At 38.2% G+C, this 25456-nt stretch overlaps 1 protein-coding gene across 4 annotated transcripts in view; it reads right to left on the bottom strand.

Moving 5' to 3' along the window:
• Ack-like (activated Cdc42 kinase-like) overlaps positions 1-25456 on the bottom strand; it is a 335669-nt gene that overhangs the window by 111745 nt on the left and 198468 nt on the right. For all 4 annotated transcript variants that reach the window (XM_090387918.1, XM_090387921.1, XM_090387920.1 and 1 more), the window contains exons 3-4: positions 15989-16186; positions 3604-3753 (exon numbers count right to left, since the gene is read on the bottom strand). In XM_090387918.1, the coding sequence (XP_090244044.1) occupies positions 3604-3753; positions 15989-16186 (348 nt within the window). The remainder of the gene's footprint in view (positions 1-3603; positions 3754-15988; positions 16187-25456) is intronic.

Here is a 25456-nt window from a genome sequence, read left to right as displayed (position 1 = left end):
AGTGTAAAGAACCTAAGGATGTTCTGGAACAGCTGGTTGAGGATGTTTGGCTGCGAGGTCCGCACTTTAATTTCCTGGAATTCCAGAATGGCCAGGGATCCAGCAAAAACTGATTGAACACGCTGCAGGAAAATAGCTGAGAATGAATGTGTTTCAAGATAGGATGAGATGAGAAATTCTTCCTTATGGCAGAAACAGCACTGAGTGAGTCAGTATAAATTATGGCAGGTGAGATGAAAAGTTCAATAATTTTACTAAGTGCTAATTTTATGGCATATAATTTGGCTGTGAAGATGCTGCAGGCTAATGGCAGTGAGGCAGTAACTGTTAGAGAAGGGAAAACTGCAGCAGCACCAACCATACTGGCTCTTTTGGATCTGTCAGTATAGACTTTACAGGCATGGGAGTTCAGAGTAGTGTGAGCTAAGTGCAACTGCCTGATATTAAAGGAAGGTACAGTATTCTTTCCCCACTCCAGAAAATGTGTATCATGGGAGGAAGAAACATATGTCCAAGGTGAAACAGGTGCAGTTGTGTCCCAAAAAATATTTCTTAAATTGATATTCCAACTCTGAGAAAGCTCTTTAATCTGAGTGAAGAAGATCTGTTTTCATTTGGCTTGCTTTCGCTGATAATTATCCCGCTTAACGCTGATAATTTGTTTCGGAAAAACAGAGTGCTAAGTGAATCCGCACTAAGCAAGCACCGCATTCCCATAAGGTAACATATGTATTTGTGAGTTGTGGTCAGTGCCATAGGATATTTCCTAATCAATAATAAACAGTAGTGAAAAGATGCACAAATGTCTGTCAAAATATTTAATATTCAAATATTTGTACATATAAAATATTCTGCATTACATATGTATATAATTATGTGCTAACTACTTATGTATCAAAATTAAACTTAAAATTCCAATTAAAATCATGAATTTAATTGATCTAAATTGATTTAATTTAATTGATGAATTTAATCATGAAAAATGTGTCAATTTTGGGTCAAACTTTGGCCCTCTTCCAAATAAACTAAAAGGGGTATTAATTTTAAATCCCCCGCAGCTTTACCACCCAACAATAAAGTCAAATGATCCTTCGTCGCTTTGAAACCTGGCATGTTTTTTACTTCTTTCAATATGAAACTTCTTTTAGGCATTTGTTTCCACAAAAGTCCTTCTTCATCTATGTTAAAAACTTGTTGAGAAGTATAACACATAATACCCCTCTTCAATAATTTTAAGTTCTTTTTTGAAAGTTTCAGCTCCTTGATCTGCACTTGCGACTTCTCCCTGGATTTTAAATCTATTCAACCAGCTCTTACTAGTTTTAAATGGTTCCACATTTTTTTTAGGTGAGTTTTCTTCAGATCATCATATTGGCTAATCTCTCTCTCTCTCTCTCTCTCTCTCTTTTTTATAATATTTAACTTAACTGAATTCTGCATTGGATATTATCTTCAATAAAATTAGTTAAAGTCTTTCCATTTCAATCCTAATAGCTGGCCTAGCCATAGTTGCTTGTAGTGAAACATCTATCTTTCCCACTGCTAAAATTAATTCTTTATTTTTTTTATAATTGTTCTTACAGTTAAACTTGCAAGTCCTAAATTATGGCACACATCTGCTTGTCTTTGACCGGAATCGATTCGCTTCAAAACATCTAATTTAATTTTCAAATTCAGTCTTTTTCTCACATTTATAGTCTTCATACTTTGCCCAGACGTTGCTTTTTCATTCTTATCAGCCATTATTAACTCTTCGAAAATGTAACTGCGTTGGTTGCATTGATTACTATACAATGTTCAAGTAAACTGTCTGTTTCGCACGATGTCTAATACGATACTGAGTGATGCATTTATCCGAAGTAGACTTCGGATAAATGCATACAACGCAAATATTACAAGCAATATATTTGATCATTTTTTAAAATGTTGATCTCGGAACTACGTAACAAGTCACTGTACTGCAATTAAATTAGCACGCGAGAAAATTTCACTGAGCGGGGGAAAATTTCTCATGTCGGCGTGGAAAACGTTTTAATGCTGTTTTGCTATTCATTTTCAAGCTATCGACTCCAACAAATGAAACGATTTCGTTTAAATATGCCAAAAATTCAATCTGTAAAAGAGCGTTATAGCGATCTGTGACAGCGTTATAGTCAGATACGGGTTATAATATAAGAACAGCGTTATAGCGAATCAGCGTAAAGCGAACTGCGTTATAACGGGGGCCTGCTGTATATATAATTTTTTTAATTTTTGATTTCCTAAATTAATTTAATTTTTGTAACTAAACATTTTGCTTATTTCAATTTTGAAAATGAATAAAATAGATATTAACAAAAAAAATTCTACAAAAGAATCAATGCTTACTAAAGCAAGAAAGAAATTATGACACAATGCCCAGCAAAAGCCAGCATATGATGAAATAAGTTTAGGACAGACATGCTTGGTAAGATAGCTCATCTTCAGGATTTAACTACCGGCTAGTGTAATGAACCAGTCTGTTGCCAGACCAGTGCTAATCACATTGAGGTTCTTCTCATGAGAGTAGGACTGTAAATCATTGACAGAATGCTAGGGCCCCTCCCTGCTTCTTGTCTGCACCACCCATAGAGAATTTCATGTCTGCTTTTATTGTGGCTCTCAAATTCCTTTCTTCTTCTACCATTTTTAATTCAATCCCTCCAAGTGTACAGGAATACCTCGCATAGCGCGGTTTCAAACAGCGTGGTTCACAAATTAAAAAAAATAATTAACTGCGTTACGCTCCAATACATTTGATATGTATGTATGTATTATAATGCCAGCACATAGGCCAATGCTTTATGGATTCAAGACCACGCTGACTGTTGTCACAACTTCCATTATATACCGACTCTGCTAGCTTTGGTAGATTAGTAAACACTAGATTTCGAGTGGTGAGGTCGTTGATTGTACGTAAGCTGTACAAATATTTTTCGCTGTGTATTTTTATTAAAGATTATTTTTTTAAAAGCGTTACACCTTTATACGCAAATATGAGTGGAAAGAAGAAATGTAATGCCACCGAGTGTTCTTCTAGATCCAAACATCGAACGAGGTATGAAAGTAAGGCAGGCATTGCAAAATGTCATTCGATATTATAAAGAGATGTATGCAGATAAAAAGAAGGAAAAAAACTGTGCAAACTAAGCTGATCAATTATTTTTCAAAATAAAAATACAGTACATACTTCACTTATATTCTTTTGGTATGTACATACTGCAATAAAAATCATTTGTACTGTATTTACTAGTATTTTTCATTTTTATCATTTTAGTATTTTTTTTGTAAGAATTTCGTGTGCATGAATTTATAGTAAACAAACACCTATATATATTTGCAACTCGACCCATATAATCAAATTGTCGGAATGCATTACATTAAAATATATACTAATAATACCTCGATTAGCGTGGTTTCGCATAGCACGGTATTTTTTTGGCACGAATTAACCGTGCTATGCGAGGTATTCCTGTATATGTTATTTCAGAGTCCCAAGTGTCCTGTTTGCACATGAATTCATTTAAAATAATTTAAATTAAGAAAGTAAGCAATGTAACAAATAATTTATGAGACAGTTCATACCAGCATCAGAGCATTAGTATCAAGAACTACTCCATAAAGACGAACAATGTGCTCATGGTCAATGGTATGCTGTATAGCTGCTTCTTTAAGAAATTCCATGTGATCGTTTTGCATTCTTTCTTTACTCAAACATTTTATGGCCACTTGGATCTATGTTTAAAAAAAAACGTATACATTTTAATAATAAGAAACATAAAATATTGTAACTTAAGAAACTTGACTTCTCTGATTAAAAAAAAAATACAGTTGAAGTTCTTTATAGGGACCCCTTTTTAATGTCCCAACGTGTTATAGCATGCTATGTGGTTCGTCCTGGCCAATTTCCCATTAACGTAATGCTATTTTAAGTTCAGTATAACAACATTGAAAATAAAAATTTCTCTATATAATGACCATAAATTTCTACCGCTTAATCTGAATTTTTATCACACTATTTGTGTTTAAAAATGATAGAATGCTTCAAATATATTGAAGTAACTAACGAGCTTGCAGTCTGACCATGAGAAATCATTTGTTAAGATCTCCCATGCTCTTTCCTCACAATGCGGTAATGAAATGAACATAGACTACAAGTTAATTTCAATAGTTAGAGTGTATGTTTATTGGTATGCTCCAAGAAAGCTGATAGTTTTGTCAATCACAGATAAAATTAGGATTTTGCAAGCTGTAGATAACGGTGTGCATTCTAAGACTGTGACATCACCAAACAGTTCGACATTCCCAAGAATACTCACTATTCTGAAGGATTGGAAAAAGATTGAAAGTTTAGAGACATCTGCTGTACCGGGTAGGATTCAAGCATGAAAGGCAAAGTATCCGGATTTGAAAAGGTACTTTTGGAATGGCTAATGATGATGTGTGCAAAAAACATTCCTGTAGATGGTAATCTTTTAAAAGATAAGGCTGAATCGTTTGTGCATCGAATGGATATTGAAGAATTTAAAAGTTCAAATGTAATTTAAGACTTATCATGACCTTTCAAAAACGGGTGTGGTGAAAGTGCAGCCATAGACATTGATGCTACAAAAAAAAATGGAAGGAAAAACATTTAAAAAATATTTTGTTGACATCTTCAATGCTGATGAAACTGAACTCTTTTTTTTAAATTGCTACCAGATAAAACACTTACATTGAAAGGCCAAAAATGCAGTGGCAGTAAAAAGGCCAAACAATAGATTGCCGTTATCCTAGCAGAAAGCAAGTCTGGAACAGAGAAGCTTCCTCTTTTAATCATTGGAAAATCCCAGAAGCTTCAATGCTTTAAAGGTCAGAAGACATTACCGACTATGTATTGAGCAAACCAAAAGGCATGGAGGACATCACAAATCTATGAAGAATAGATCAGAAACAGATTGCCGGATGGGTGGGTGAGAAAAATAGAAAATTTTGCTGTTTGTAGATAACTGCACCCCTCATTGTCAAGTTAAACAACCTACATGTAATCGCTGCAAGTACTTACCTCCAAATATGACATCAGTTCTTCAGCCACTTGATCAAGGTGTAATTCAGTGTTTTAAGAAAAACTACCGACAAATGCTATTAAGAAAATTGTATTATGCCTTGAAAGCAAAATTCAGTGTGAAATCAACATCCTGCAGGCAATGTATTTATGTGTTTCAGCATGGGATGAAGTTGATGAAAAAGTGATTGCCAACTGCTTTAAACGTGCTGGATTAACCGCCTTGAATGATGCAATGTGTGAAGTTTCGCATGCTTCTTCCTCTATTAATTGCGAAGAATAGTCTGATAATAGGGAAGATATATTTGAGCATGTGTGTCATCATCTAACCTTATAAGTAAACTTAAGCTTCAAAGATTATGCAAAAGTGGATGGGGACATTGAATGTTTCAGGATATGCACAAATGAAGAGGAACTCATTGCAGACATAATGGAATCTTCTGAAATTTGTACTGATGAAGATGAGGAACCTACTGTGGTTGAACAAGAAGTTTCAGTGAAAGATGCTCATTACAGATTAAGGCACCTCCGTAGCCAGGTGGGAAGGAGCAGCAGTGCTTAGCACGCTTCTTGATTAGACTGCCATTCGAGCCCGTCACTACCAAATACGGAGGATGTGGAAAGGTCAGGGAATGACCACCGCATATTCCCGGAGCAATATGGCCTTAGTTGCTAATGCTCCTAAAAACCAAACAACAACATCATTATAGATTAGAACTTGTACATTGATTTTCTGAAGCGCAGCCTAACTACTATCGCACACCTTCATAATATTTATTTTAAAACATGCTCTACTATTGAAACAGTGTGTGCCAGATTATTTTAAAGTATGAAACAATTTCCTTCTTGGGTCTTGATAGGTATGTAGCCTATGTAGTAAAATTTACAATTTAATTGTAACCTTACTGCACTCTACAAACAATGCAAAATTTACAATCATAATTTTCTTGTTTAATACTGTAGTACATGTTATAAATAAGATTATACTGTATAATATTAGTAGAATTACATTAAATGTTCAAGCTTTTACTTGTTTTGTTGCTGATTGCATGAATGATCGATATAATGTCCTTCCGATATAATGACCGTTTTCTTAATTTCCCTGGGGGATCATTATAAAAAGAGCTTCAACTGTATATTTTACAAAATAAAAAATAATATTTCATTAGAACTAAACATTATATTTCATTAGAATAAATTTAATCAAACCACAAATACTGTAATAATAATGACCAAAATAATTTTACTACTTTGGAGCTGAATACTTCGAGTAACAGTTATCTGATATTTCACGACTAAATTATGGCATAGTATTCTCAACACACAATTAAGGATACCACGGCTGACTGTGAGGAACACCATTACCTTATTTTAGATATACTGCTGCTGGTTAGCAACTGCACACCACAATTACAACCCTCAACCTGCCCCAGCAGGCCCCTTGGCAACACAGGGATATTCATGTGTTGTTGTGGCAGACCCCAGGGCTCCCCCCATAAGCCACTATTGTACTTCTTATGTTGAAGCTTACACCAAAACCGACCATTTATATGTATCCTTGGCAACACAGCTACCATCTGCTCTGGACCAAGTGGTCTCTCATCTGGGATCTCACCATCCAGTATGCTCGCCATTTCTGCCCCACCTGTTTTGGCCGCCCCCTTTAACAAGGGAAACACCATCTCCCTCCATCAGATCCTCTGTCTTGCACAGGAACTTGGTGGCACTCCTCAACCAAGACTCCAAAAGATTCACCAAAGTCACTGGAAACTATGTCCAGGAATTTTGGACAAGCCTAGAAACAATCACAACAGCTCTTCTAATCAAGAATGAGAAGCTAAAAGCTGTTAACAAAGAAATCAAGACGAGATCTACAATACTGGAAAAGGCCTTAGACATCAGCGCTAAGCTTCCCCAGTCTGCATGCGATCAGGAACTGGGCCTAACCACAGAACCTGAATCATCTACAGTGCCCTCCTATGCTGGCACTGTACTTAAGAACCCTCCAACCTCCAAACTGGGTGCCTCCATCCAAGGGCAACCACCACAGACCAGTCGACAGAACCCCCCCCCCAGCATATAAGAAAGATAACTTTCATAAAACAGCCGAATCTGGTGGTCAATAAGACCCATTAACTCCAAAGAATCACATACAAGTGAACAAATCAAGACCAAAATAATGACAGATTTGAAAGATGATATCAAAACTATGAAAATAAAAGCAATAAGAAAAACTACGAAAATAAAAGCAATAAGAAAAACTAGAAATACAAGCATAGTGATCAAAATGGAAACTAAAAAAGATGCTCACAAAATTAGGACCAATGCAAAAATAATGACGATGGGTTTAAACATAGAGGCGCCAAAAAAAGCTGGACCCGTCTATCATCATTTTTGACCTCAGTGACAATCTGACCCCACAGCATCTCACTGAGGAACTTGACTGTAGGAAAAGGCAGGAGTACTTCCTGGACTTAGAGCCCTTAATCACACCTAAATACTCAAAAAAAGTCAAAGGAGGAGGAGGCCAAAACTGGATTGTTCAACTCAACCCAATCACCTGGAAGGTACTAAACAATCAAGCAAGAGTATACATAAATTGGGGCAGCCACCACTTTCGCAAAACACGTGGCTGTGCCTAAATGCTACAAGTGTTGCAGGTTCGGCCATACCTCACACACTTCTATCCAGACAATGCAAACATGCAGCCATTGTGATGAAAAATGGCCACGAATTTAACAGCTGTCCTAACAAAACCAAAGATCCTGTTTGTGTAAACTGTAAAAGTTTCAAAATGGACTCAGCAAATTTCATCAGAGACAGAAAATGTTCAACATATATAAAAGCCAATGGTCAGCACCAACAACGAATCGATTATGGGGAGACACCTTAAAAAATTTAACATCAAACAGGTAAAAATAATGCAAATTAACACACAATAGGCCCGGGCTGTGGTCGGCCAAATCAGGATTCAGGCAGACGAGGAAAACATGGATGTAATTATCCTGCAAGAGCCGTATGCTCATAAGAACCAGGTCAGAGGCCATCCCTTGACCTACAGTCTTCCAGGTGGAAAAGGAATCCCCCCCCCAGGCAGCAACAGTTGTAAGAAACCCTGACATCACAGCCACAAAGATAACTCAACTTTGCACAGCCTAGGCCATATGTTCCCACATTATTACAGCGCTTGGAAACTTTTACATTGTCGTCCTATACTGCCATCCAGGCGAAGATATTATCGGGACTATAAGATAGCTTCAAAGTGTACTAAGACATACCTAACAATAATTCTCCCTCCTGGGAGAATTATTGTCAGGGCAGATGTAAACTGCAGGTACCCGGCACGGTACAGCACAACACCAGACTGGGGAGGAGCAACAAACGGCCAAAGACTGGAGGACTACCTGGGTAACTCCCCCAAGTTCAGAATCCTCAATCATCCAAACAACCTCCCCATTTTCAGCAGCACCCTTTGGGAAGCAACCATTGACATTTCTCTGGCTACAAGAAACACAGCCAGCTATATCTCCGACTAGAAGGTCCAAGATGATTGGACGACCTCGGACCACTGAGCCATTACATTCAGGATCACAAAAAATCACAATAGACAACCCATTTCCAGAGTAATGCAACATAGATATGCAATAGAAAAAAACAAACTGGGAGACGTTCAGGGGTGCCCTACTGGAAGTGGTGGGACAACAGCAGAATCTCAAGCAAACTCAAAATCCAAACCTTCAAAACGAGATCACCATCCTATTAATACAAGTCTGCAATGCCATGATTAAAAGGAAAAAACCTTCCCTAGGAGCAGTGCCCTGGTGGAACGAGGAGCTTCAAAGGATGAGAAAGGAGGCACAAGCCAAATGGAAAGCGTATCAATGGGCGAGAAGATCCTGGACTGATGTGGAAGTCAAAGAACTTAAACAAATATATCAAACAGCAAGAAATGCGTACACGGAAAGAATAAAGAAATCAAAGCAACAATCCTGAGAGCGACTTGTTTCTTACTTGGGAAATTTGGACCTTTGGAGGGGTGGTGCACGAAATCACCACAAACAAACTCCAGGGGGGGACACCATTACAGAAACCCCACAGAGAAACCTAATCACCACCCGGAGGGACTTAGTTGCAAATACCTTAAATAACGTTTTGCATCCACACGTTAATCAAACAACAAACGAGCAGCATGAGATCTGCAGAGAAAATGAAACCTATCGGACTGGACAAGTTGAACCACATTTCACACAGGAAGAACTCCAAGCCACGGCAGCTCTTATCAAGGGGAAAAAATGTCCAGTGTCCAACTTGTTCAAGCCTGAGATTGTGAAGAAGAAGGTTGTGGAGCTTGCCCCAAAGCTGTTGCTGTACCTATTCAATCTCTGACTGCACCTTCCCAGATGGCTGGATGGTTGCAAATGTGAAACTGATCCTTAAAAACCTGACAAAATCACCACATCTACCGAGTTCATACAGGCCTATAGCCCTATTATCTGCATGCAACAAGCTCCTAGAGCATCTCCTCCGTGTACGGAGCCAAAGTCACTACGAGAAAGCAAACCTAGTATCACCAAACCAGTATGGCTTCTAAGTGGGGCACTCCAAGGTTGATGCTCTACAAGCACTGCTCACTCAGGCCTGCCACGCAGACAGGAAATATTTCCTGATGATTGCAATAGATTTTGCAGGGGCGTTCGACACCCTATGGTGGCCGAGCATCCTCTGCAGGCTCAGACAAGCAAATGTACCGGACAATCTGTTCAATATCACGAAAAGCTACTTCTCCAATAGGGTGATCACAATAAATGCTCCTTATCAAAAACTCGTAAGACGGATACACTGTGGTTTCCCCCAGGGATCGGTCCTGGGGCTGACCTTATGGAATTTGGTGATGGAAGAATTTATACGCCTTGACCTCGGGGAGGTACAATCACAAGCCTTCGCTGATGACCTCATCCTGACAGTAGCTGCAAATTCCGGGGTCCAGCTAACCTTGGTAAACCACGCATTCTAAATCCTCCAGGACTGGACAAAAACACACTGCCTAACCATATCACCATCAAAAACAAACTCTGTGCTTCTTAAAGGAACTCTGTATTACAAGACTGGCACAGATTAAAATTGGAAACAAGACCATAAAGTTGTCGGAGCAACTAAAATATCTTGGCATAGTTGTTTGTTTGTTTGTTATTTGGTTTTTAGGAGCATTAGCAACTAAGGCCATATTGCTCCGGGATATGAGGTGGTCATTCCCTGATCTTTCCGCATCCTCCGGTATTTCGTGGTGACGTAAAACTGCAGTAAACAGACGAATCCTGGATTCCACTCAACGCACAGTCCTGCTCCCCATCTCTCATGCCTGCTGCACTGTGAGTACTCATTCCATCCAGGTGCTGGTGGCAGTCCTCCCCCTCGACCTGGAGTTGGTGAGAACAGGAATGTTGCATCATCTATCTAAAGGCATCTCAGACCTGCTTGGGATTTGAAATATATATTATTATTATAATAATAATAATAACAACCAAAAAAATAGAGAAGAGGAGACTTCAAGCACACATGCAGCGGGTGTGGCAGGACTGTTAGACAAATTCAAGCAAGAGGGACATCACCAGGAGATTTATCCCAGATATTTGCTGAGTCTATCCAAAATCTCCCCAACATGGTTTTCTCCAAGCCTGTATGCTACATATTTGCTTACTGACCATGGTGCAATAAAGGCAAAACTAACAACCTTTGGCCTAGAAGAGGACCCAACGTGCTCCTGTGGAGGAACTGAGGACTGGGATTACCTCATGCATGAGTGCTCCCTCTACGATGACCTCCACTGTAAGCTCATCACAAAGCTGACTTATATACCAAAAGGCAAAGAAAACCACCTACTGGATACTAAGGAAGTATCAAGCTCTCACCAACTACACACAGCAGTTTATCTCAAGGATAAGACAACTAATCGCAGCAACATGATAACCCTCTCAACTAATTGAACCCAGGGACCCTGATGGTATTGGAACAAGGCAGGGAAACTTGACCAGCATTACTATCATTGGTGTGAGACACCATCCATGCTCCAAAGATGTCACTCACCAAAGACAACTACCAAGTGGTAACAACTTGCCCAGGAACCACCAACACCTAAATGTTCCAAAACCTATGAATAGAGACAACCCACAAATTAAGACAACCTACGAAAGACAAAAGGTTTGTATACTACTGGACTTGACTCTCATGGATATGACCAACAACACAATACCCAGATGAAGACTGACAATGCCACCAGCATGCCACTAGATGTCAACTGCCATTCCTGGCCACCTGGCATTCTGAACTCGGTTCACTTTAAACCTCTCCCCTCCCTACCATCCCCCTTTTCTCCTGGTGGGGCCTGTCCCCACTGACCTTTCTGGGGGTTGCCTTCCCTATCATCCCCATACTTCTATCTGTTCCTCCCCTTCTTCAGTCTTCGCCCCTACTCTAACTGAATATATGCTTTTTTTTTTTAGGCCCTCGCCACTGAAATCTTAGGAAATTAGGTGGCAGGGCCTGGTAGAGTACTTACTTCTAATGCGATCCCTCTTTGGCTGACCTGCCTCCTCAGGGCAAAGTGTGGGCAATGGTGGGTCCCACTGGGGACCCAATGGCTAAAAAGTCAGAGGAACAACACAACATAAACATATACCTTACAATTTTTAAAATCTCTGGCCTTCACAGTGTTCTGTTTCACAGAGTACACAACGTGGAGATAGGGAACCCCTGGGGCCATTAGACAATGAACACTTTACACACCACAATTACAACTATAAGGGGTAAGTAGTCAGGTTCTAAAACTCTGCTGCACCCAGAGAATATATAGTAGGAATCCTTAGAGAGTACTGGCACATCTTGAACCATGCCTTTCATCAGAATCAGCAGACAAATGCCAGTGACTACAGCCATAAAGATTCATCATGCCATACTGATAATACCTAGAGCTTCAAGGGGGGGGGGGGGGTCAGTTTATAGTGAATGAGCAAAAGACACTTTGCACCACCCTAGAGGTATACCTGTACTAAATCCAGCATGTTCAGACTTTTGTACTACTGGATACAGTGAAAAGTGTTTTTTTTTCTGCTTCAATATATTCAGATGTAGTTGTTATATGCTGTATCCTCTAAAAAACAAGTGGACCTTGTTTTTCTGAAGGATACAGCCAAATTGTAGCATAATGGCTGGAGTCATCCTTCTTTAAGAAGAGGGGGTTCAGGACTGCAGACATGCATTATGACAGTTAAGTAGTAAGCACTGAGTACTGCTTCTGAGCAAAGCCAAACCAATACTGCCAGAGAGGTTACCGTATTTCCCCATGTATAAGGCGCACCTTTTTTCGGAAAATTTGGGGTCTAAAAACTGGGTGCGTCTTATACAGTGGTTGAAGTTTTTTTTTACTTGCATTTCCCACTTTTTCTTGCTTGTTGTCTTTGTACTCATTGTTTTGCACTTGTTACCGGTATATTAGGTTACATTTTGCCACGTTCTGCCCAGAATGGCTCAGAAAATATTTTTGTACAGTGCTGAATTCAAGTTAAAAGTGATCCAGTTTGCAAAAGTGAATGGAAAGCGTGCTGCTGAACATAAGTTTGGTCCTCCTCCAACTGAGAAAACGAGACCGGCTATGGGCAGAAGAAACACTACTGAAAATGCCACGGCAGAAGAAGGCCATTAGAGGCAAGTCACCAAAATGGCCTGATTTATAAATAAATTCTTTATTGCTAATAAGTACAGGACATGTACTAGAGACAATAATACTCAACACGGCGACATGGCCAGGAGTTTTACATTATAAATGAAATTATGAATAGAAATTAATTGGCAAAAAGGAAAAAAAAAAATACCGTTACATGGAAATTATGAGTTAGAAACATGTAAATTATAATAATGAAAAATGAGGACTAAACGTCATATGGAGGAAATTATCCCAGTTCCACAGATGGAATCCACTCGAGGAGCATGTGACGGTATTTGTAGTCGGTAGCTAATTTCTGAAGGTCAACTCCAAGACGGAGCAGTGCCTGAATTTTGGGGAGTGCCTGGGCAGGTAGAAACCGACTACACAGTTTCAACAGGTTGTATTTGAGGATTAGTGTGGGCTCTGACCTCAAGGATGGCGTAGGATTGTGCCACTGACAGAAATCCCAGATGTTTGGGGCGTTTATTACTCCTGTGTACATTTTTACTGAAGTCATTAAACGCCTGCTGTCAATTAACCTCGGGAGCCTGGGTACATTTAGCTGCTCAGCCATGTCAGTTGTTCTCAATTGAGGGGGTCGGCGATGCTTATTTGTGGTCCATTTCAGGGTCCAGTATTCACACGAGAACACCGGTTTTTGAAGTGAAGGCGACGCAGATGCCGAAATTTCAGCAGCGTATAAAATAGCCGGATAAACAGTGGCTTGAAGATATCTGGTAGTGGTTGCGGCATCGTTGGAATGAAGTAAGTGTTGTTTCGCTTTCCAGCGTAGGGTGTTAAAATGCTTCCAGAGGTATTCTATGTGATCATTAAATTTCAGCTTCGGATCAAAATAGACCCCGAGATCTTTATGGCAGGTAACCACTGGAATTAGAGTACCTAAAACTGAAGGTCGAATTATTGTTGGTTGCTGTTTCAATGAGTAAGTCATTATTGCAGATATTGACGGATTAAGGTTTAATCCAAACATCTTCAAGTAAGTTGAAAGGGTGGTCAAGTTCTCTGTGATGGAAGACGTAATTTCCATTGGGTTTGCAGATGGTGGGATTAAGGTAAGAAACTTTATATCGTCGGCATATATTAGAGCATCATCACGATGACTCATGAAAGGAATCAGAATCGCTGAGAAGAGAAGGCCAGACAGGACACCACCTTGTGGGACTCCTGCATTAATTTTTCTTGTAAAGTGGGTTTTCTTCAAAGTGAGGTGGACATTATTCTTCAATAAGGCAGTGAGGAAAGCTAGTAGGTCTCCATTAATCCTGAAGAAGAATTGCAGGAGTCTGAGAAGGGCTGTGACATCTAGGCTGTCAAATGCAGCTTCAATGTCAGCGTACACTATAGCTAATTCAGATTTAGTTTCGAAGGCTTGAAGAATTGATGTCTGTGCGGCCATGAGGTTTGTTATGGTGGATCTATTTTCGACTGCGAAATGGAACTATTTCAGCTTCTGTGGCATCAGCTGTTTGTTAAATTTAGAGAGGGAACTGAAGATATGGAGTGAGGAGCAAAGGGCAATTGGAATTCCTGTGTCCACAAAGATAGTTCAGCATGAGGCAAGAAGAATTGCTGATGAAAAAGAAGTTACTGATTTCAAAGGAGGACACAATTGATGCTTCAGGTTCATGAAACGGAATGGACTAAGCATGCATACACGCAGCAGACTTGCCCAAAAGATGCCTGAAAGCTATGAGCAGAAGGTCCTTGAATTTCATCGTTTTTTGTCATTGAATGTCGGAAGACACATCAGTTTGAGTTGGGACAGATTACAAATATGTACAAAGTCCCCCTTCAATTTGATGTCCCAATCAACAGAACTGTTGATAAGAAGGGGGTGAAAACTGTAACTGTGAAGACAAGTGGACATGAAAAGAGCCATTATACAGTTGTTCTAGCTTGTTGTACAGACGAAACCAAGCTGCCTCCTATGCTGATTTTCAAATGCAAAACAATGCCAAAAGAAGACATTCCTCGAGGAGTGATTGTCCACGTTCATGACAAAGGTTGGATGGATCAGGATGGGATGAAGTTTGAGAATGTTTGGAGCAGGAGACCAGGTGGGCTCTTACGCAAACCTGCCCTACTGGTGCTTGATCAGTTCAGGGCACACAACAAAAAATACAAAGAAGATTGCTGCAGAGCAAAAAACAAAACTTGCCATCATACCTGGAGGCTTGACATCCCAGATCCAACCACTTGACGTCAGCATTAACAAACCCTTCAAAGCTGCCACGAGAGACGAATGGAACCAATGGATGAAGTCTTCTGGGGACAATTTGACACCAGCAGGAAGAGTGAAGAAACCAACTATAGGAGAAGTTTGTACCTGGGTGAAAATATCCTGGGATAATATCAAGATTGAGATTGTTGTCAAGTCATTTAAGAAGTGTGGCATTTCAAATGCCATAGATGGAACTGAGGACGAGGCAATATATGAAGATAGTGATTCGTCATCAGACACAGATGAGGACAAGCTAATGGATGGGAATTTTGACAGTGATGAGTTGTATGAATTTTATGATGAATAAAATTTGAGTTCAATAACTTTATGTAGTACATTTTTTTTTCAAATTTCGGGCCCCAAAATTAAGGGGCATCTTATACATGGGGAAATATGGTATGTTGCATATAAAAAAGGTGCATGCAACATACATTTTGCATACTTTCATGGCACATAGTGCAACACCTCAGGTGATGAAGGTACAGATGCCCTGCATGAATAGTATCTTAAGATCATCTTCTGGTGCTTCTTGATGGAATGTCAAGAGATTTTTGGCTTTGGTGCTATTTCCAGAACTCAGGATATCTTTTGAAAAAAGCAATCAACAAATTAAGATGAGATGTAAGTTGTTGGTGCATCACAGGCCAGTCAACATATGCAATGTATCCTGAAATACTAATATAATCTATATCATGAATATACAATTTGTGTCAAACACCAAGAGGAAAGCTAGAAACAGAGTAATTCAGTGTCATTGGTCAGGTCTAATGTAATGTCATGTGATGTGATTGTACCATCGTTAACAATCAAAACTCAATTGCCTTAAGTGTGTATTGCATAATAACTCCAGAGTACCAAAGTGTAACCACAAAGTGATTACAAAGTTTTTTAGAATCACTTTGTATAACTAAAGAAGGAAAGTAACTGCTTTACCAAGTACTTTTTTTTTTTAAATGGGAAAAAAAAAAAAAAAAATACATACTCTTTCTCCATCTTCATTAGTCCACACTCCTTGTTGCACAACACCAAATTCACCAACTCCAAGCTCTTTATTTATAACAATATTATCTACAGGAATAATATGCTTGCTTGGCACTTTAACAGGAGTTTTTTCCAGTGTCGCATCAGCAAGGTAAACCGAAGATCTGTCTGACTCATCTTTATTTTTTGGTAAAATCATCTGGAAGAATAACATACAGTGTTTTTGCTATTCCACTACATAAAAATAAGTTATTTACAGATTCCTTCATATATAGCATACAAATAAATTTCAAGAATGGCAAAAAAATACAAAATATACTTGAATTTATTCATATTTTCAACTGATTAGTTTGCTTCTGCACTCAAATTAATCATAGTGCATCAGCTCATATGGCAGTGTCCAAAAGTCTGTATGTGTATTATGTCTGTGCATGTGCTGATGCTCATGCTTTGTAGCTGAAACCCAGAGTATATATCCAAATGAATGAAGTTATGCTGTTTAAATCAAATGACAATCAAGAATAAGCAAATTTTGTACAGACTTTAATATTTATACCAGCAACAGCTGGTATAAAAACACATTTGAAATACCAGTATTTCAAATGTGTTTTTACCTTTTCAATATATGAAATGGTTTAAGTTAAAAATGCTAAATTAAAGGCAAGAGGAAATTAACTGGCGGGAAGGGGAAATGGTAGTTGTAGTGGCAAATGATGCAAGGAAGCATCTTATATAGCATCAGCCAAAAAAAAAGTACCCACTTAATCCATTCATAATCCCAAGAATTTGTCTAGTTCTTCCTTGAATTTATTCAAACCATCCACTTCCACGACAACAGATGGAAGCATGTTCCAACGATCGATAACCTGCTGGCTGAAGGCAAACTTTCACACATCTATACTGCAACCATCCTTCCTCAACTTGAAATTATGACCCCCTCATGTGTGTCGTCTCAGCAAGAGAAAGAATGCCATTAGCATTTAGCTTACTGAATCCATTCAAAGCATTAAACAACTCAATCAGATTTCCTTGCAAGTGATCCATCTCCAGATGCTGTAATTCGGAGAACCAAAGCCTTTAACATAAGAGCATCCTTTTGTTCCCTCCACCAATCTGGTTGCATTTTTCTGCACCCATTCCAGCAGATCTACAATCTTCATGAAGTGAAGCCTCCAGGCCTGTATACAGTACTCAAGATGCAGCCTAACCATGCCCTTATACAAAGAGATAATCACCTCCTTATCCCTGATAGCAAAGTTTCTATATATCATTGACAAAACCCCATGAGCTGTCCTAGCAGCATGTTTGTGTGGGTCAGAGAATTTCATATCTGACTGCACAATTACCCCAAGATCTTTTTCAACTGTGTGGTGCTATCCTGAGTGTAGTACCACAAATTGAAAAGTTACTCTGGAATTACTGCTATCCATGTGCAGTACCGTGCATTTGTCAATGTTAAACTTCAATTGCCATTTCTCAGCCCATCAACCTAATTTTCCCAGATCTTGTTGCAGGAGCTCACCCTGATTATTGTGGTTAACCATCCTACCAACCTTTGTATCATCTGCAAACGTAGACATTAAGCTTGATATACCTTCATCAATATCATTGATAAATACAGAAAACAATAATGGGCCTAGTACTAAACCCTGGGGGACTTCACTAATAACATTAATCCATGAAGAGCAGTGAACATTGATAACCACTCTCTTGTCTTTTTCCACTTAACCATCTCTTTATCCATAGCAGCAACTTGCTCTTAATGCCACATTGCTCCAGTTTGTACAGCAGTCTTTTATGTGAAACAGTATCAAACACCTTCCTGAAATCCAAGTATATGATATCAAAATTATTTTTTGCATCCAGTTCCTTGGCCACTGCATCATAGTAACCTATCAGATTAGTTATACAAGGCTGTCCCTTAAAAAATCCATGCTGTGACTGCAGTATGCCATATTTCCCCATGTATAAGACACACCTTCTTTTGAAAAATTTGGGGTCAAAAAACTGGGTGCGTCTTATACAGTGGTTGTAGATTTTTTTGCTTGCAATCCTGCTTTTTCGCACTTGTTGTCTTTGCGCTCATTGTTTCACACTTGTTACAGGTATATTAGGTTATGTTTTGCCACGTTCTGTCCAGAAATGGCTCAGAAAAGATTTTCATACAGTGCTGAATTCAAGTTATGAAGAGTTGTATGAATTTTATGATGAATAAAACTTGTGTTCAATAACTTTATGTAATACATTTTTTTTTCCAATTTCGGGCCCCAAAATTAAGGTGCATCTTATACATGGGGAAATACGGTAATTGCATTCATCCTGCATTACTTCTTTAACCAGTGGCTCCATTATTTTCCCTGGAACAGACATTATGGTAAAAGGTCTGTAATTACTCATGTCACCTTTTGATTCACCTTTATGAACTGGGGAATTCCCACATCTACAATCCATAGGGACCTCCCCTTGAATCCAAGGATGCTCTCATAATTATGGTTAATGGTTTACTTACCTCCTTTGCTGCCTTCTTTAATATAATTGGATAGATTACATCCACACCAGGTGTCTTTTTCATGTTCAGCTTCAACAATTTCTCTTCCACTTTAATTTCGGTTATCACAAAGTCATTTAGCTTCCCTTTAGAGTTTCATAAACTTCTGGCATCCCCTCCCCTCAAGAATTCTTTATGTGTGAATGTATATGCAACATACGTATTCAATTTGTCAGAAACCTGAGCAGTGTCATCAACAGTTAACCCACTGATAATTTATACACGTCCCATGCATGCTTCTTCTCTGTCAAGTCTCAATAGTTCATATAACATCCATTTAGGTATAAGCCTTGAACAGTATTTCTTCATTGTAATGAAAAACCTAGTAGCTTCTATGATTACTTTGCCGATATTAAATACACTAAGTAAATTAAGTATGGATAAAATTTTGAAGTCTTCAAAATTTTATTTGCAACTTTATACAATAAGTTCCCCATGGTAGGATTAAGGTTACCTTTAACCACATTTTTTTCATTCATTACCTGAACGATCTTCACAATGACAAGGCCCAGTGATAAGGAGCACTATTGTGTGTTTAAAAACCCATTATTCATCCAATTATTCACCAACTGACAACAGTAATTTTTTTTTCCTTTTTTTTTAAAGTAGTTTTTAAATTTCTTGTTCCCCTCCCCCATATGAAGAAATCTTGCATCCCTGTGGCTTAACATGCAAGCTCAGACTGTAGTTTTGATTGGATGATCAGCACATGTTTCCTCAATACAGTTCATCCCACAATGATCCAGTAATTCTAGATTAATATGGAATGAACATCCCTGATTCATTATCTTCTTATATAAGCACTATTATGATTTTCAATAATGTAAAATTCACTTTAATCACAGAGTTATATTTTCTTATTTATTGGTTGTCTATAATACATGCTACTTTGCTCATCATAATTACTTTTTTTTTTTTGATTGGAAGCTGGCCAGTAGAAAAGGCTTTGAGTAAGTTCCAAATACACTTTCAATCACATTTATTTACTTCTTCAGAAGCTGATTAACCAAACTTTGTTAAAAAAAAAAAAAAAGCACGGCAAAACTCCATTCAAAAATGACTGTTGTTTGTTATTTGGTTTTTAGGAGCATTAGCAACTAAGGCCATATTGCTTCAGGATATGCGGTGGTCATTCCCTGACCTTTCCACATCCTCCATATTTGGTGGTGACGGGCTCGAACCCCGGTCTAATCAAGAAGCGTGTGCTACGCACTGCTGCTCCTTCCTACCTGGCTACGGAGGCACCTCCAAAAATGACTGACTTTTCAAATTCCTATAATGAAGTCACTTGTTGATAAGGAATAACCTCCCTCGCTTAAAAATGCTAATTTAAGACAATTTATCAGAAAAATAAAACATTTGCCATGATTACCTTCAGTGGTATACATGTTTCATCAATACTATTTAGTGATAGTCAGTTAACAGTATAACTGATAGCTTTAAGTGCATGTTTAATCCCTGTATTTGTTTCATGCATGGCATGCAAAAAACATGACCCATGTTGTTTGCACACAATTATTATTATTATTATTAGCCATAAGGTGCAAAGAAGCCTGAGGCTTATGCTGCACCAGCCAAAAGAAAAAAAAATTTTGAATTACCCAGAGAGAGAGAGAGAACACAAGAGTCAGAAGTAGAAGGGAATCACCAAGAAAGAGAAGAATGATGATATCCAGCTCAGGACCCTGGGTGTGCCAAGCCCATACTCACCAGATGTGAGCCCTTGGGGTGACTCAGTGTAGGGTGGATGTTAAAGATCAGAGGTCTTCTTCCCCAAGACAGTTGATTGCTTTTATCCTATTTAGTAATAGCTGTTATATTTCTACTTCAGCAGAATGTTCAGTTAAATTCTTTCCCCATCTCATTTTCTGGGTTGTACATACTGTATATCTTATACGCCTAGTCATTGCAGTGTGTTACAGTGTGGAAAGCTTCTACCCACGAGTGCAGAATGGTTGTACATGAATACCGATCACTGTACCCTTTACTTTTGAGTATATTTATTTATTTATTTTATATATATATTATTATTCCCTCATAACTGACCTTAAATTCATGATTCATATTCCTCACCTTCTCCGTTAAAGGTTCTTTCTATAAGAATGGGATTTGCATCCCTGAACTGCCTGAGCCATCCCATTTTTTCTATATTTTCTTTACTTTTTTACTTTCCTATATTCTTTTTATTTTTCATTAACCATTAGTGTTATGAACGCATAGTGAGAAACTACATTCTTGGTATACTACCTTTTTTTACTCCTTCACAAAGTTTTAGCAGCCTTTTCTTGCTACTTTGTACATTATTTACTTCTTTATTTCTTCTGGGTTGTATTTATTATGAATTTCTCTTAATTTCATTTCTTCTTTTTTTTTTTTTTTTTTTTTTTCTTGAGGTTTCTAATGTCTTAGTCTTTTATGTTCTAGATATTTCCATTATATCTCCCTTTTGGTTTAGTTTTGCCTTAGTCAGTTAAGTGAGTTCTTTTACTATTTTGTTTATACATTTTCCTTTTGTTTCTCTGTTAAGTTAACCCTAAACCACGCCTGCATTATGTGTTCTCATATTCCTTACTTTTATTAAATACTTTTTAAATATACCATTTTTAATTCTTTATTTCATGGCATATGCTTTCTGCTAGAAACAGAGACTCTATATTGTCACCTTTTTGTGCAATTTTGGTAGTTAACTATTGAAAATTACACCAGGGTTGTGCATTATACAGCAATATATTTACTATTTTTATTTGTGTATTTATGTATATTTTGTTTGTGTTTTTTAACCAAGATTTCTTTAATTTGTTTACTCTTTTTACTCTTTACTTTATCCTATATTTCTTCATTGTATTACCATTTTTTTTTTATAATTTATATATACATAAAAATTATTAGCACCATATAAAATGGTAAATTTAAAAATTGACAATGCTAACTTCCCCATACATTTACTGGATTTTACTTTCACAAAGCTCCAATTAGCAGCAGATTTATCACTTTGTGTAGAAATAGCTGCATGAAAAAAAAATCCTAGTCAAAGTCTACAGTTCAAATTAAACTAAATTATCAAAAATTTATTGCTGATAACAGAAAAATTTTAAAACATGTTAGGAACAACAAAATAGAGAATACACTGGTGTTCAAAGAAAGTGATTAACCCCTTAAATTGTAATTATCATCCGAATACCATAAGTATATGGCAATATTTCTTACAGATTGAATCAGATAAAACTGACACGCGTAGATGATGACATAATATTGTATCAGCTGTTACTTTCAGCTATATAAGCACGCTCTGCAAGAGTTGCAGTCATTCCTTGCTTGTGTCAGGATGGCGAGTTATGTGCAGTTGATGCCACAAATAAAGAGTGCTATTGTTGATTTACATGAGGAAGGATGTTCTTTCCATCATATTGCTTAGAGTGTCTTATAATCGGTAGACAGCGAGTAGATTTCTTTCCAAACTCAAGAATACTGGTTCTGCTGATAGGAAAAAAAGGAACCGGATGCAAACGAGTCTCTATGCCAACACAGGACCGTGCTTTGAAGCGTTTATACCTTAAAAAAAGTAAAGCTTCTTCGTCTGAACTGAAAAGAGAATGGGAAAAACATACAGGAGTGGTAGCAAGTGCAGTACCAGTCAGAAGACACCTCTTCAAAAATGGACTTCTAGCCTGTCGTCTTAAAAAGAAGCCCCTCCTCACACAAAAAATGAAAAAGGCCCAATTAATTTGGTGTAAGGAACATGTCAAATGGACCCCCAAGCAGTGGCAGTTAGTTATTTTCTCAGATGAGAAGAAAGTCAACCTGCATGGCTCTGATGGGAGACAAACGATTCGCTGTAGACGTGGTGAAGAATACCATTTTGTCTACCGGGCTCCTCCGCAGCCAGGTGGGAAGAAGCAGCAGTGCGTAGCACACGCTTCTTGATTAGACTGGGGTTCGAGCCCGTCACCACCAAATATGGAGGATGCGGAAAGGTCAGGGAATGACCACCGCATATTCCCAGACCAATATGGCCTTAGTTGCTAATGCTCCTAAAAAACCAAATAACAAACATTTTGTCTACCCTTTTTCGCAATGGTATGTTACATTAAAGACTAGCAACACAAATAGAATTATAAACAAAAGATATTTATTAATAGTTAAGGCAAAGCTAAATAATATTTGGCAGGTTCTCTCAAAATATTCCAAAAGGAACATTTGCAACCATTATACAACAGTTTTGGTAAACACGACAATTATGGCTGAAATGTTATCGGAAGCCCTCAATTTGCTTCAGTTTATCATTTTAAAGGAAAAACAAACTGAAAAATTCACCAGGTGCAACCTAATATTTACTTCAACCACTTCTCTTCCTGATGACAGCAGCACACAGTCGAGGCATTGATAAGATCAATTTCTGAAGATAATCAACTGATAGTTCGTGGTTCCAATGAAGTATGGCTTCCTGAAGTTCAAGAAGGGACTTTGGTTTCTTTCTGGCAACTGCAGATTCCACACGATGCCAACAGTTTTCTATAGGATTTGGATCTAGGCCGTTTCCTGGCCAGCTAAGAGTTGTAATGGACCGTTCTTCCAAACATTTTATCACCTGTAGCAAATGTAAATACATTACTGTCGAACTTCTAATGCAGAAATGAAGCTAAAGTAACAATAGAAGTGCCTACTTACACTTTTAGCCCAATTACAAGGAGCAGAGTTGTTCTGAAAAATGCAGTTACTGGGAAGGTTGAAATGGTCTCTTAATGGTTGCCAGCAATTTTCCTTCCAATATAGCCAGGTATTCATTGGCATTTACGGAACCTTTTATAAACTGCAGGTGACATACTTCGCGATATAAAATGCACCACCATATCATTTGACTGATAGGGAATTTCACTGTAGACACCATACAGTCTGGATGGTATTCTTCACCACATCTACAGCGAATTGTTTGTCTCCCATCACAGCCAAGCAGGTTGAACTTCTCTGAGAGAATAACTGACTTCCACTATTCGGGGGTCCATCTGACATACTCCTTACACCAAATTAATCGGGCCTTCTTCATTTTTTGTGAGAGGAGGGGCTTCTTCTTAGGACCAGGAACTACAAGTCCATTTTTGAAGAGGCGTCTTCTGACTGTTACTGCACTTGCTACCACTACTGTATGTTCCTCCCATTCTCTTTTCAACTCAGACGAAGAAGCCTTATGGTTTCTAAGGCATAACGCTTCAAAACGTGGTCCTGTTTTGGCGTAGAGACTTGTGTCCACTTCCTTTTTTCCTAACAGCAGAACCAGTATTCATGAGTTTGGAAAGAAATCTATTCACTGTCGACTGATTATAAGACACTCTATAAGCAATATGATGGGAAGAACATCCTTTCTCACATAAAACAACAATATAACTCTTTCTTCGTGGTGTCAACTACACGTAACTCGCCATCCTGACACAAGCAAGGAATGACTGCAACTTTTGCAGAGCGTGCTTATATAGCTGCAAATAACAGCTGATGCAATATTACGTCATCACGTGTGTCAATCTTATCTGATGCAATCTGTAAGAAATATTTCCATATATTTACATTATTTGGACGACAATTACAATTTTAAGGGGTGATGCACTTTATTTGAACACCAGTGTATACGGATATGCATATGTTTGAATGTAATATATATTCGGTAGCAATTACGAACTTCTGCTTTTCTTGCCTACTATTGCAAGTGTGGAGTTCTTCAGTCATAAATTAGCAACACTAAGTATTGTTTTATCTGACGCATAGGGCTTTAGGTTCTAATCCCAGTTTGCTGTTATTGTCTCCTGTTATTATCTTGTTTTAAATTTAAATTAAATTTAATCAATATTAATTTTCGGATGCTAATTTTAAATTTAAAAAAAATGGCCTTACTAACAATGCACCAAAATGTAACATAATTGGCAAACTGTTATTGGGAACAACAAAAAGATGTATGCACAACTCATTTAATTCTTTTTGAGCAGAGAAATGGTCATTTCTCTGCTCAAAAAGAATTTTTTTCAGCTTGGTCTGTGCTTGTTAACAGTAGAGAGTGCTTCTACAGCGATGGGGTATACTTCAATAGAAAGGGTGCAAGAATATTTGCTGATGCTATCAAGGCAGTGCTAGGTGAGTCAGAAAACTGCTAGCTTGGGGGTACGCAGACTAAAAGGTTAACAGTGGTGGCAGGCAGAGGCAAAAGTGATTCTTGCACTGCTTCTATTGGAATGAGCAGCAGCATAGAAAGCAAGGCGATGGAGATTTCCAGGAATCATAGTGGAACAAATAAATACATGGACTGTGTTAGGGTAATCAAGAGTAGAAAAAGGTGCATATATACTTGCATGTATGCCAATGCTAGGAGTATAGTTAATAAATTTGATGAGATATCAGAGAAGTGGTGTCACACAGATATAAGCAGTGCAGAATTGGAATTTGGGAAGTACAATGTGTACAGAAAGGATAGACAGGACAGGAAGGAATGAGGGGTTATGCAGTTAGTTAAGAAACACAAGAAATCTAAGGAAGTACATCCAATTGATGTGGGTGGACAATGCAATGTTGAGTCTGTTTGGTGTGACATAAGCACTGGGAAACGAAATATGAGAGTGAGGTGTGTTATAGGACTAATGAATCTGATGAGTATAATGAGCAATTCTGCAGAGAAATTGAGTGGGACAGCAAATCAGAATGTCTTATAATGAGGGATTTTGACTTTTCAGATACTGCTTGCAACTTGTGGGTTGGTCACTTGCACACTAGCAAGACTTTTTTTGGATTTATTGGATGACTGTTTCCTACAGCAGCATGATGAAGAGGCAACAAGAGGTTGATTGATTGATTGATTGATTGATTGATTTGGATTTTATTGGCGCATTAGCATCCAAGGCTGCAACCAGAGGAAGTAATATTCTTGATCAGATTATCAGC

Source organism: Mastigoproctus giganteus, chromosome 13 (assembly GCF_048544385.1).
Source record: "Mastigoproctus giganteus isolate SK-2022 chromosome 13, ASM4854438v1, whole genome shotgun sequence".
NCBI classification, from domain to species: domain Eukaryota; kingdom Metazoa; phylum Arthropoda; class Arachnida; order Uropygi; family Thelyphonidae; genus Mastigoproctus; species Mastigoproctus giganteus.
This window is presented reverse-complemented; position numbering and strand designations above follow the sequence as displayed.